The sequence below is a fragment of the Saccharomyces mikatae genome (genome assembly GCF_947241705.1).
Source record: "Saccharomyces mikatae IFO 1815 strain IFO1815 genome assembly, chromosome: 12".
Taxonomy (NCBI): Eukaryota; Fungi; Ascomycota; class Saccharomycetes; order Saccharomycetales; family Saccharomycetaceae; genus Saccharomyces; species Saccharomyces mikatae.
Window position 1 is genome coordinate 728,690 of NC_079267.1, and position 12,105 is coordinate 740,794.

General features: G+C 38.9%; 7 protein-coding genes across 7 annotated transcripts; 2 read left to right on the top strand and 5 right to left on the bottom strand.

The window, feature by feature from the left end:
* Positions 1 to 123: 123 nt before the first annotated feature.
* Positions 124 to 3,990, bottom strand: SMKI12G3360 (uncharacterized protein; the record flags this gene model as incomplete). The annotated part of the gene is made up of 1 exon (XM_056224387.1): positions 124 to 3,990. One exon carries the CDS (start codon positions 3,988 to 3,990, stop codon positions 124 to 126), a length of 3,867 nt encoding a protein of 1,288 aa, XP_056078310.1.
* A 460-nt stretch (positions 3,991 to 4,450) lies between these two features.
* RSO55 (Rso55p) lies at positions 4,451 to 4,918 on the bottom strand (the record flags this gene model as incomplete). Its single annotated transcript, XM_056224388.1, has 1 exon — positions 4,451 to 4,918. The coding sequence occupies one exon, from the start codon at positions 4,916 to 4,918 to the stop codon at positions 4,451 to 4,453; it is 468 nt and encodes a 155-aa protein (XP_056078311.1).
* A 258-nt stretch (positions 4,919 to 5,176) lies between these two features.
* On the top strand, positions 5,177 to 6,142 carry PUT7 (Put7p; the record flags this gene model as incomplete). Its single annotated transcript, XM_056224389.1, has 1 exon — positions 5,177 to 6,142. One exon carries the CDS (start codon positions 5,177 to 5,179, stop codon positions 6,140 to 6,142), a length of 966 nt encoding a protein of 321 aa, XP_056078312.1.
* Positions 6,143 to 6,213: 71 nt separating this feature from the next.
* ECI1 (dodecenoyl-CoA isomerase) lies at positions 6,214 to 7,056 on the bottom strand (the record flags this gene model as incomplete). The annotated part of the gene is made up of 1 exon (XM_056224390.1): positions 6,214 to 7,056. The coding sequence occupies one exon, from the start codon at positions 7,054 to 7,056 to the stop codon at positions 6,214 to 6,216; it is 843 nt and encodes a 280-aa protein (XP_056078313.1).
* A 326-nt stretch (positions 7,057 to 7,382) lies between these two features.
* NNT1 (S-adenosylmethionine-dependent methyltransferase) lies at positions 7,383 to 8,171 on the top strand (the record flags this gene model as incomplete). The annotated part of the gene is made up of 1 exon (XM_056224391.1): positions 7,383 to 8,171. The coding sequence occupies one exon, from the start codon at positions 7,383 to 7,385 to the stop codon at positions 8,169 to 8,171; it is 789 nt and encodes a 262-aa protein (XP_056078314.1).
* Positions 8,172 to 8,477: 306 nt separating this feature from the next.
* CTS1 (chitinase) lies at positions 8,478 to 10,121 on the bottom strand (the record flags this gene model as incomplete). Its single annotated transcript, XM_056224392.1, has 1 exon — positions 8,478 to 10,121. The coding sequence occupies one exon, from the start codon at positions 10,119 to 10,121 to the stop codon at positions 8,478 to 8,480; it is 1,644 nt and encodes a 547-aa protein (XP_056078315.1).
* Positions 10,122 to 11,006: 885 nt separating this feature from the next.
* On the bottom strand, positions 11,007 to 12,074 carry SMKI12G3450 (uncharacterized protein; the record flags this gene model as incomplete). Its single annotated transcript, XM_056224393.1, has 1 exon — positions 11,007 to 12,074. The coding sequence occupies one exon, from the start codon at positions 12,072 to 12,074 to the stop codon at positions 11,007 to 11,009; it is 1,068 nt and encodes a 355-aa protein (XP_056078316.1).
* Between the last annotated feature and the right edge of the window lie 31 nt (positions 12,075 to 12,105).

Below are 12,105 nucleotides of genomic sequence, written 5' to 3' on the forward strand. Positions count from 1 at the left end.
TTGAGGGAAGGTAAGTCTATCAAAAGAAGGCTATGAAAAACAAACCTATGATTACATTAAAAGAAAAATCTATTAATGAAAAAAAAAAAAATTTATATACTGTAGTATGCAGATGATGTAGTATCACGTTAAAAAACCATAGTCATCATTAATTGTCCAAAAGTCTTCTACTGGACCAGATGACATCACGTTATCCCAATTAGAATGTTTTTTCCTAATACCTGCTTTATTTACAGTAGGAATGACATTGTCAAAATGCACGTTGGCGGAAGAATTAGGTTCCACCTGTATCTTTGGTTTATTCTTTTCTGTATCTTGAAGATTGTACTGTACACCTTCTTGATTGGACATCATGAACAAATTTCTGTTGTACGAAGGGTCATTTTGTGTTCGTGGAAAATTATTACTGTTAACACTATTTTCAGAACACATTTCAGACGGTTGCTGTTCTTTATCCATGGGAAGAGATGATGGATCTTGACTCTGTGGAAACAATGTTTGCAGTAGGGATTTGCTATTTAAAGCATCTAAAACGGAGTTATTGGTCCATGTTGAGATATTGTTGATCATATCGTGGGCCCCATTACTAAAAAGTATGTCACCAGAAGAGGAGCCATTTCGGGCTTGTTTGGCGTTCACAGAAATTGTATTATTGGCAATTGGCGCTGGTATTGAAGAAATAACATTGGAGCTATAATCTGTTCTTATTTGTGATGTGCTGAAATTTGATTCTCCGATGTGTCTTAACTGCTTATGTTCATTTGAAGAATTAGAAAATATTGTAGGTTGTAAATGGTTCCTGTTGCTCATACTACTGTTTAATTGATTCGTGAAATTACTTTCAGAGAAATGTTGTGGTGATGCAATATGCTGCTGGGGTTGCTGTGGCATTAGTGATTGTGAAGCTTGCTGTTGTGGTAGCATACTAGAACTTTGAGGATATGGAGTTGTATTTTGAGTCATCGTTATTGGAATCGGGTCTGAATGAGAAGATGCGGTAGATATACTAGAAGATTTGGAGGGGCTCCGATTGGACATGGTATCAGGGTTTAGGGACGACAAATACGCTTGTAGATTGTGTTGAGCCAGTTGCTGTTGAAGAAAGGCTTGCTGTTGAAATACTTGCCAATCAAACTCTGTTTGGGTGGTTGGTTTCTTGACAATATATTGGTCTTGAATAGAGCTTTCAGTATCAGCTTCCATTGTCACGTTGCTGTGAGCATATTGGTTGTCGTTGCTATTAATACAGCGGTTATTATTACTACTATTATCATTATTGTTATTATTGTTTACATTCATTTTCAAGTTCTTTTCTTGTGAAGAAGGAAACGATAATGATGATGACGACGACGTCGATGAAGAGGATGATGATGACGATGATGATGTTATATAAGACATTGATGAATTGGGGAAGGGCGATCTATCATCCATTTTGGTCAATAAATGAGCTAAACTTTTCGGCACGGAAGTCTTTTCTAAAACACCTTGCTTCTTCTTGAATTTTTCTTGTTCAGCCAAATCCACTTGTGAATTCTCCACAAACCCAGCATGTTCCTCAGCTTGTCCCTTACCAAATATTCTGGCCACAGCAGGTGGCATACCACCGTTATGATTGATCATTTTGTCGCTCGAGTTGGGTCGACTCGCTGCGGTTGCGGAAGTGGAATCATGGAGAGGATCTGTCGAAGTAATAGTTTTATTTGTGCCATTGATGCTCTTTGCTTCAGTGGATTTGGTACCACTACTGGCCATGAAAATTAATTCAGAAGAATCCGGACCACATCTTTCGATTAAATTACCTACCGTAGCATTCATCAGTTGGTCGAAAGTGTCTCTAAAAGTTCTTGCAAAATTTGATCTTTCTGTCATAACATATAAGCAAACAGAGCAAGCTCTCAAATCGTCCATTGTTGAGAATAGACTTGCACTTATTAAGGGTCTAGTATGCTTCGAAGCGTCGCCCAATTTTCTCCTCCTTTGATCATCAAAATTTCTAGCCAACCACATACAGTAAATCAAAGTTACACCAGCTACAAAAACTGTATGTACCGCTGGGGTAGAATGACCATTAAGAGTCTTTTGATGGAATATCTTGTATAGTTGACAAATCTGACCTGCGGCAGCTTGACATTCCCTGAACAGTCTGTCCTCTGGGGCGAAAAATTCCAAATACGGTTGGATCAACAATCGAACTGATCTATAGTAATAAAGTTTAAGAGTTTCGTTCTCAAAATTTTTCACATCAAGAGTAGAATAACTCTTCCTCCAAACTTCCAAATCTTCAAAAAAAATTCGTACTAGCGGTAATTGATCAATGGATTGCTTTACCGATTTAGAGTCGTTTTTCAATAACTGCAAGGTCTCTACAAATTGTGATTCAATTCTTCGCAGTTTCAAAGATTGATTGATGAATTGCACACCGTGGTCATTGGTTGATGGTGTTGATGTATGCACGCCTTTTGTATAAAAGGAGTCATTATTGAAAAGCGGTAGATTTATCTCTGATTCCTTGATGGTGTACGGCTTCCCCACGGCAACACAGATCATTCTTTCTAGAAGGTATACGCACCAAAACAGTCGCAGTTTCTTATTTGCAAATGGATCGTTGGGATACCATTGGTTCAAGTGAAGTTTCTTCTTGGATATGCCCATGACATCTTTGATGATGTCGTACAGTATCAGAGAATCTCTATCTGTCCTAATGATGTAGAGAACCAGCAAAGTCAAGAGTTCTATTTGCTGAACGTAATTCAGATGCAAACCACACTTAGTGATGTGGCGAATAGCAGTAGAGAAATATCGGTGGGGTGGAAAACCCTTGTACTTACCCGTAGTCATCAGCAAGTAGGCGCTAATGCTGAAGACGAGCCACATTCTACCAGAGAGGAAATGGAATTCTATTTCAGAGTAGGAATGGGAATTCGACGGTATCGCTGTGGAAGATGTGGAGGGTGAAGATGGCGGGATGAGAATCTTATTGTGGAGGTAGTGATCATAAAAAGTATAGATTTCCTGTTCGTCCAAAATTGGATATTTAAATTGTAATCTGGTGAAGAAAGTGTCCAAAAAGGAACGGGACAGTTTTTCATTTAGTTCAAAAATGGGGTCATACATCAAAAACTCCTTCTTCAAATTATATTTGGCGAAGATGCATTTAGTGAAATCTAAAGACTCCAAAGGGTCATTCAAAAGGCTTGCCGATTGGCAGATGGCATGATTGTTGTTTATGTTGTTTGTATTGGCCGCTGTGTCTTTCGTCGCCGAATTCACGTTGCTCCCGTTGCTCTTTGTGTTCTCCATTGACTTATTCGAAGGAGAGGGCAGCGGCAGTATAACCATATTATTATTTGGTCTGGAGTAATCGGAAGCATTGTTACCGAACAACTGAGATATCTTCTTGTATTGCGATAATTCGTAGTTATACTGATTGCATCCCACTGGCAAATCCAATAGAGTTTCCAAACGTTTTACTTTTCTCTCTAAAAAACTAGTATACTGATCTTTATCTTGCCCCATGAACTTCGTGTTGGGAGTCCTCGTAGCGGATTTGAGAGGGTTTTTGAATTCATTTGCGTCGGCAGCATCAACAGTGTTATCGCTAGCGGAAATGGGTTTTATTATGGTCATGTCATTAAGAGATGTGGCAGCGCCAGCGCCAGCGCCAATACTGCTGTCTTGCAGCTCATGTTTGATAATAGGATAGGGTGAATGGGATACAGTGCCAGCTGTAGGGGTGTTGCTATTGTTGTTATTATTTGCAATTGAAGAATACTTGGAAGGCTGCACGCACTTAATGCCTGCTTTCAGGCAAGCGGTACAGCTAGGTAGTTTATGGTCGCAACGTTGCTTTCTTCTTCTGCAAAGAAGACAAGACCTGGAACGGCCCTTCTTGTCCTGCAGTAAGACGTCCGTTCTGTTACCAGCCAGCTCCAGTTCCCTTTTCAGCTGCTTTATCTTCTCCTGGCTAACGTTTTTCCTTGGACGGCCCATTATTAAATATGTGTCTTACTAGTAGCTAGTCCGGAGATAATCAGTACCTGAGATACACTGATCTTTATCTAAGAGGGGAAGATGGTGGGGAGTAAGTTATACTACTGTTACGTGTAAAAAAAAAAAAAAAAAAAATAATGGAACGACCGATCTAAAGAAGCATATATAATGACTAAAAAAAGCAAAATGACCAGGAAACCGAACAAGATACACTAAAGAAATGCCCAAAGAAGAAGAAAAAAAGTAAGTTAGCTGGCAAAGGTTAAAATATAAGCACCACACGATGCGATTCTGGTGTCAACGTGCAGTGTGCAGGAGCAGGAACTATTCTATGTATTGTTGTTCCAGGGTTTTGTCTTGGCCGACGATTCCCGTAGGTGAAAATTTTAGGCTAGTTACACTTTCTTTCACATTCCTTTTTTCTTTTTTTTTTTCTCCTCTATTTCCTTTTCACCTGCGGTTACCGGCGGAACAACTTGCGCAGCATTTCTCTGTCTTGGGCCTCGCGTTCCTCTTTTTCGGCTCGAGCAGCCTCTTCACGCTGCTCGTACTTGGCGAGACTGCGTCGGCGCTGCGAGCGTTTCTGTTGCCGGTGCCACTGTAGAAGCGCTTCCTCTCTGGAAGGAATCGTGTTACACGAAGCTGCAAGTTCGCGCGCAAGCTTGAGCCGGGCAAGTTTCCGGTTCTGCTCACGTGACCGTGTCTCTTGACACTCGACAACAATCCCCGTAGGCTCATGTCGTAGTTGAACCTTGGAGTTGCACTTGTTAATCTTTTGACCACCGGGGCCTCTACCGCCGTGAAGGAACTTTTCTGTGCATTGTGCTTCCATTTCTGGTGTGAATTGTGGGCGGGGTGGTAGTTGATTCTTCTTTATCAGCGGCACTGCGGTGGTACTGATGGCTCTTTTGCTCGCTGCTTTCATCATCGTTTACTATCTTTGGTCTCTTCTGCGCTCTCCGCAAGCTCTTGCAGTGGACCGCCAATTCACACATTGGTATGTATACATATATATGTATATTAATTAGATCGTATGAACAATGTATAGCGCGCCGTGGTAGTCTGGGGAAAAACGAACAGTCATATATGTTGTACTGTAGAGTAGATGCGTCTATAATGGCCGGAAGGGTAAATAAAATGGAAGGGGTTTATGCGTACGTGTAAGGCCTGATTATCAGATAAACTAATGATACGGTTGGTAAATGTACTTCCCTTTCGATGCTTTAGTACAAAGATACGCCAACGAAGCTTACCGCTGTGTTTGCGGCACTTTAATTCGCATTCAGGGCTAGGGCCACTTTTGCAGAAGTCAATGTCTTTGAAAAACATCCAGTTATCAGATCTGTCTTTACCATTATCCAAGAACAAGGAGAAGCAGGAGAAGCAGGAGAAGCAGGAAAAACAGGAAAAACAGGAAAAGGAAAGTGATGGAAAACATCCAATTGGGTTACTAGACAAATTTTCTGAGGACTTCATTACTCAGGGCAATGGGTTAAAACCTACTACCTCACAGAATCAGTTGGACACTATAAAGTTTTATAGAATGCTTCGCGAAAGAGGTAGCTTCTCGGACGAACAGTGTAAAATTATCATCTCCTTATTGCTGCAGCTACTAAACGATGAATTTTACTCCTGCTATAATGATTTGTTTCTAAGAGATATGGAATTGAATAAACAGTCTCATCTGTTTAGCTCACTAGAGACTGAATTGAAATTTGCTATCCAAAACTCTAGGGACACGCAACTAAACGAGCATCATCTGCAATTATTAAAACTCAAGAGAGAACTCAACTCTATACACGATGAACTGAACGAAATTATAATAGATTCCTTGCAAAAAGATGCTAAATTAGAATTCAACAATCAAAAATTGGAAAACACCCTGTTGTATAGACAGATTAACTTGAAATTGAATGACTGCTCCAACAAAATTCAAACCAAGATACTGGGTGATATCAGGTCGCATATCGAGAATTTAAGGTGGCAAACAACAAGAAGCGGTCTTTTGATAATATTGGTCCTTGTTTGTTCAATCATGATCGGTGTAAGTGCATCTAAGAAGGAGAATGTAGGAACAGAGGAGCATACGGAATCTGTAACATTACCTCAAGAACAATCCATTGACTCTACACTTTCTGAAGAAGAACCTTAAATAAAATAATTAGCATGCGCATTTTTTGTACATAAGTATATATGTTTTTCGTTTCGCAGAAGGAGCTGCCGTTACAACCGATGTTTCCTTTCTTTCGAGCTCAGTTGACCAAACCTCCTCAAGGGTTCTCCGTCCACCCAATACTGGAGAGAACCATTAACTTCCAGGGAGTTGATCTTATTGAATGAATCAATGTGGTTTGCTTTTAGTAATTTTTTCATCCCCAAACAACTGGGCAGGTACAATCCCTCTACTTTCTCCCTCAGCTCTTTCAAAACTTCTTCATTGAACGCTTCAGCGTCTGAAGATGGCATCCTGAAATTCTTGCTTATAAATCCATTCTGGCACATTATATCGTATTTGAATGGCTTGTTGAATACGAGACGTTCGTACGTTGCGTTTGGACCAAATTTCAATGGTAACGAAACCGACGTGCCACCTTCAGTGATCAGTCCTAAATTGGCAAAGGGGTACAGCAAATATACCTTGTCATTTATACTATACACAATGTCACATAATGCTACCAATGCTGCACTCAGCCCTATTGCAGGCCCGTTGAGACAACAAACCAAGACTTTGGAATGCTTAATGAAGGCATCGGTGACATATACATTTCTAGCAACAAAATTGGACAGCCATTTGCTCGTTTCTGACGCATATTTAACGCCATCATCCATCTGAGCCCTTGCAATACCTTTGAAATCAGCGCCACTGGAAAAAAACCTACCGGTGCTTTGCAGAATTGTAAAATACACATCACTATTCTTGTCTGCTAGCTCCAATAACTCCCCTAGATATATATAATCTTCGCCTTCTAAAGCATTCAAATTATCGGGCTTCACCAAACGGATGATGAAGAAGGGCCCTTCAATATGATAACTAATTTTCTCATTTTGTCTAATTTCTCTCAACATTCTCCTTCAACTGCTTTCACTGTCTTGACAACCGTTCTTATACACGTTCTCACTTTTTTATCCACATGTTTGTCTTTCTGTTCTTATACATCAATGAACACTCTTATAAAGTACCCTTTTTGGGGTAAAAGGAAAAAGTGTCTGCTACAGCCTTTCGGATCATGATGCCTTATGCCCGCCGTTAATCTCTGATGCTCTCTTCATGCCGCACTTACTTTTTTTCTTTTTCAAAATGACGAAAAGTTGAAATATGAAGTCTGATGAAAGAACTGCTACAAATAGAATTATTCTGCGAAAGTATCGTAACAGATAACACGTGTGAATACATGTCAGACTTAGAATCATTAGGAGAGGCTGCAGGTTTGTTTGAGGAACCCGAAGGTTTTCTTCCTCCTCCTCCAAAGCCACATTTTGCCGAATATGAAAGGTCACATATTACCAAAGAGTCCAAATCGAATGTCAAAGACATAAAACTTCGTCTCGTTGGGACGTCCCCACTTTGGGGTCATCTCTTGTGGAATGCAGGAATTTATACAGCAAATCATTTGGATTCTCATCCAGAATTAATAAAGGGAAAAGCTGTTTTGGAATTAGGTGCAGCAGCAGCTTTGCCCTCTGTCATTTGTGCTTTGAATGGCGCTCAAATGGTTGTTTCAACTGATTATCCAGATCCTGATTTAATGGAAAACATCGAGTATAATATTAAATCCAACGTTCCTGAAGAATTTGGTAATGTCAGTACAGAGAATTATATTTGGGGTAATGATTATTCTCCGTTGTTAGCTCATATCGAAAAAGTAAAGAGTAACATAGGAAAGTTCGATTTGATCATCTTAAGTGATTTGGTCTTTAATCATACAGAGCATCATAAGTTACTCCAAACGACGAAGGATTTATTGGCTGAGAACGGTAAGGCATTAGTTGTGTTTTCACCACATAGGCCAAAATTGTTGAAAAAGGATTTAGAATTTTTCCAGTTAGCTAACGATGAGTTCCATTTGGTTCCTCAGTTAATCGAAATGGTTAATTGGAAACCGATGTTTGATGAAGATGAAGAAACAATCGAAATCAGATCTCGTGTTTATGCATATTATCTGACACATGATAATCAGTAAGTGGGCAAAACTCGCCTTCTTAACCGGTGTCTTTTCTATTTGAAACGAGTGTCCCTTGATATATGTAACATTTGAATAAAACAATTCATCATGGAGTACAATTTCCTCATAGCATACATAGAATAGAAAAAATTTAAGTATTTCGTGATAGATAAAAATGTAGTTGATTATAAAAATTGAAGAACACAAAGTTTTACACCTGCCTCTGTGCAGGACACTTTGACGAAATAGAAGAGAAGTGAAGAATGAGGTGGGGAAATAAAAATAATAACAGAAAAAAAATGTTTGATTCTTATCTCTAAAAGTTTAAAAAAAATTGCTTTCCAGATAAGAGAAATTACATTGAGTATAGACCGAATTGTCAGAATCATAAGCATAACACGTAGTTCCTGGAGCACATTCCATATAAACCCAAGCGCTATGATCACAAACAGCCAGTTTTCCATCAGCAGAACATGCAATTTCACCTTCATCACAAGTGGACTTACCGTTCAATTGGCCAGCTGCATATTGGGCATTCAATTGTTTAGCTGTTGTATGAGCTGTATTTTCTACACTTGTACCCGTCGTTGTTGGAGAAAGTGTGTTAACGGTAGTCGTTTGCACGGATACCGCTGGAGAGCTTGTGGTTGTTGGCGATAGTGTGCTAGTAGTTATCGTTTGAGCCAATGTTGGAAGAACTGTGCTAGAGATGGGTGTTTGAGGGGTTATTACGGTAGAAGTGGTTATGAGGGAAGATAGAGTGCTTCTTGTACTTGTGGTAGTAGAGGGATTCGAAGCAGATTTAGTTGTGGTTGCAGCTGGAATAGATTTTGTCTTGGTGGTACTCCTAGATGTGTTTTTTGTTTTCGTAGTTGATGTTTTGTCAGTGTGGCTGAGCGTTGGCGATAAAGTGATTTTGCTCTTACTCTGTATAGATGTCTTTGTTTTAGTAGCTATTTTCTGAGAAGTAGAACTAGATGAAGTCAATGTAACTGTGGATTTTGAAGTTGTAATCGATGAAGTTGAAACCGAGTTAGCACTTTTTAGTAAATCTTTCAAAACCTGCACATATGGTTCCCCATTTAGCTGGTTGGAAAAGGCTTGAGATGCATCCCATAACGCAATACCACCGAAAGAACTTGAGGAACTTATCTCACCAATTGTTGATTGTAATAAAGAAACATCAGAAATATAACCAGAACCGGCAGCAGAAGCGGAACCAGGCAAACCTAAAAAGAGCTTAATATTTCTGTTTGGGGATACAGTTTGAGCATAAGTTAACCAGGTGTCCCAATTGAATTGGCCACTAACACTGCAGTAATTATTGTAAAATTGGATGAACGCAAAATCAATGTCTGCATTTTCTAACAAGTCACCAACAGAAGCATCTGGGTATGGACATTGGGGAGCGGCAGAAAGGTAATACTGCTTGGTGCCTTCGGCAAATAAAATTCTCAATTTGGCGGCTAAGGTACTATAACCCACTTTGTTATTGTTTTCGATATCGAAATCAAAACCATCAACAACAGCTGAGTCAAATGGCCGTTCACTAGCACCAGTGCCTTCGCCAAAAGTATCCCATAAAGTTTGGGCAAAAGTTTCTGCTTGAGAATCATCTGCAAATAAGTAACTACCAGATGCACCACCTAAAGATAATAGAACTTTCTTACCTAGCGATTGGCAAGTCTTAATATCCTCGGCAATTTGAGTACAGTGAAGTAATCCATCGGAAAAAGTATCGGAGCATGCATTGGCAAAGTTTAAACCAAGGGTCGGAAATTGGTTCAAGAAAGACAGGAGGAAAATATCGGCATCAGAAGATTGACAGTAAGTGGCTAAAGATTCTTGTGTTCCCGCTGAGTTTTGACCCCAGTAAACAGCAATATTTGTGTTACCAGAACTATCAAAAGCATTGGTTGGCGATAATAAAAGTTGTGTAAATAGAAGGATGGTGTAAAGGAGGGACATTCTATTACTAATGATTTTAATTTTGTACTAGGATTTCAATGTGATGAAAAAAGAATGAACTTGGAGAAAGTAGGTTGTAAAACGAGTGACGGTTATTATTTTTAGATATAATGTTCAAAGGAGTGACAGGGTTGTTATTTTGGGCTACTGAGTCTTGAATGAGTGAAAGATCTTCAATGGCATAAAAAATAATCTACTGATATATTCTTAGTACGATGGTATGAGGTTGTTTCTTTTATGAAATGTACAAAAGAATGTATGTTAAGGCATCTTTTCTTTATTTAGGACCTCACTTCCTGCTATCTTTTTATATCTTTGATCAATGTCTACGAAGGCAAAAACTTTCGTCCATTTTTTTTTCAACTTGATTCTTGAACTCTGCAACGAACAATCAAGGGGCTCAGTCACAAGTACTAACACAAATGCTTATGTTTACACAACAACTGAAATAGATAAACAAATAAACAAATCCCTAACATGAGCAGGTTAGACACTTAAACATTCTTGCACAGATCTGCTATAGTGAGGCTGGTTATACTTTTCAAGGGACCAGCATTGTCAATTTTCACCAGCGAAAAAAAATAAGAAAAAGTCAAGTATCAGCTACACCCATGCATTTTTTTCACGTTACTATGACAACTGCTTACTTCGAGCTCGTTAACAATAATGACGTCGATGAGTTCATTTTTTGTTGAGAATATCCCACGTATTCTCCATTAACTAACTCCTAAATCAGCATCGGAAATACTTTCCTGTTGTGACAATAAACCTTGATTGCTATCCGACAATATGTCTCGTTTCCATCCCTTGATGTCTGATTTAGTACGAATTTTGAAATATGATCAATTATACATCCTACACTGTAAATATCCAGAAAAACAAATACTAAGGCAGTTGGTTGAATTTTGTCTCCCATATCTCGATCCATTTTCTTCTTTTGACATCGTTTTCATAAAGTTTCTTCATTTGCACAAGAGCTTTTTTAATTACTGTAGCCAAAGCAGCCTGTTCTTCCTTCACTTCCTCAGCGCTAAATTTTTTTGGCTCAAACTGCAGCGTGGACACCACTTCATCTAAAAGCAACTGTACTTCCTTGAAGGATAAGTGTAGACTGTCTAAAGTGTCTGATTGGATACTCTTGGGTTTGAAATCTTTTGAGACTAGAGTTTTTTTGAACGTTGATACAAGCAATTTAATCAGCATTATTTTCTTCACAAAATCATCGAAGAACGATTTTATACTTTCATATACCTTTTGCTGATCAAAATCTTCCTCTGCCGCATCAGTTTCAGATTCCGAATCATCAAAATTCAAAAATACGTCGTTTGAGTTTGCTGAAAAGTCAGGCTCCTCAAGCCATTCTTTTATCTCATCCAATGTATCATCCATTATGGCTATGTTCCCTTTCAGAATATTGGCAAGAATTCCATAAGATCCAACTTTGGAGCAATTAGAGAGAAAGTCGCACGCATTAAATATTTTACCAACGGAAGTCAACCTCTCTTTATCCAGAGATGCATCCTCTTCATTTTTCAATCTTGTTTGTAGTTCCGAAACTAATTCTCTTAAACCGTCAAGCAATTGCAGTGTGCTTTCGTCAAGTTGATCTATAAAGAACTTTGGGTAATCCTTGTTTCTGTAAAATAAAGGAAATAAACTTAGTAGGAAGAATAATGGCGTGCTAAGATTCTGAATTTCAGTGAAGACGACTTTATGATTGCTATCGAAAGTACCTGGTTTGCAGACGATACCAATCTTTGTGCAATGCGCTTTTAACACGGAGGCTAATTTTCCTAGTTCCTTGATTGGTGTGGAATCCTGTAGTTTAGTGGTGGAGGAAATTTTACGGAAGTCTTCTGGTTTTTTGTATGGCACTAAAAACTGCTCTTCGATGGAATCTAGTAGCTCTAGCAGTTTTTCATTATCCTTAATACTATCGCTTTTTGAGGACATTATTGTGTGGTTGATCTTACACCTATAGCTA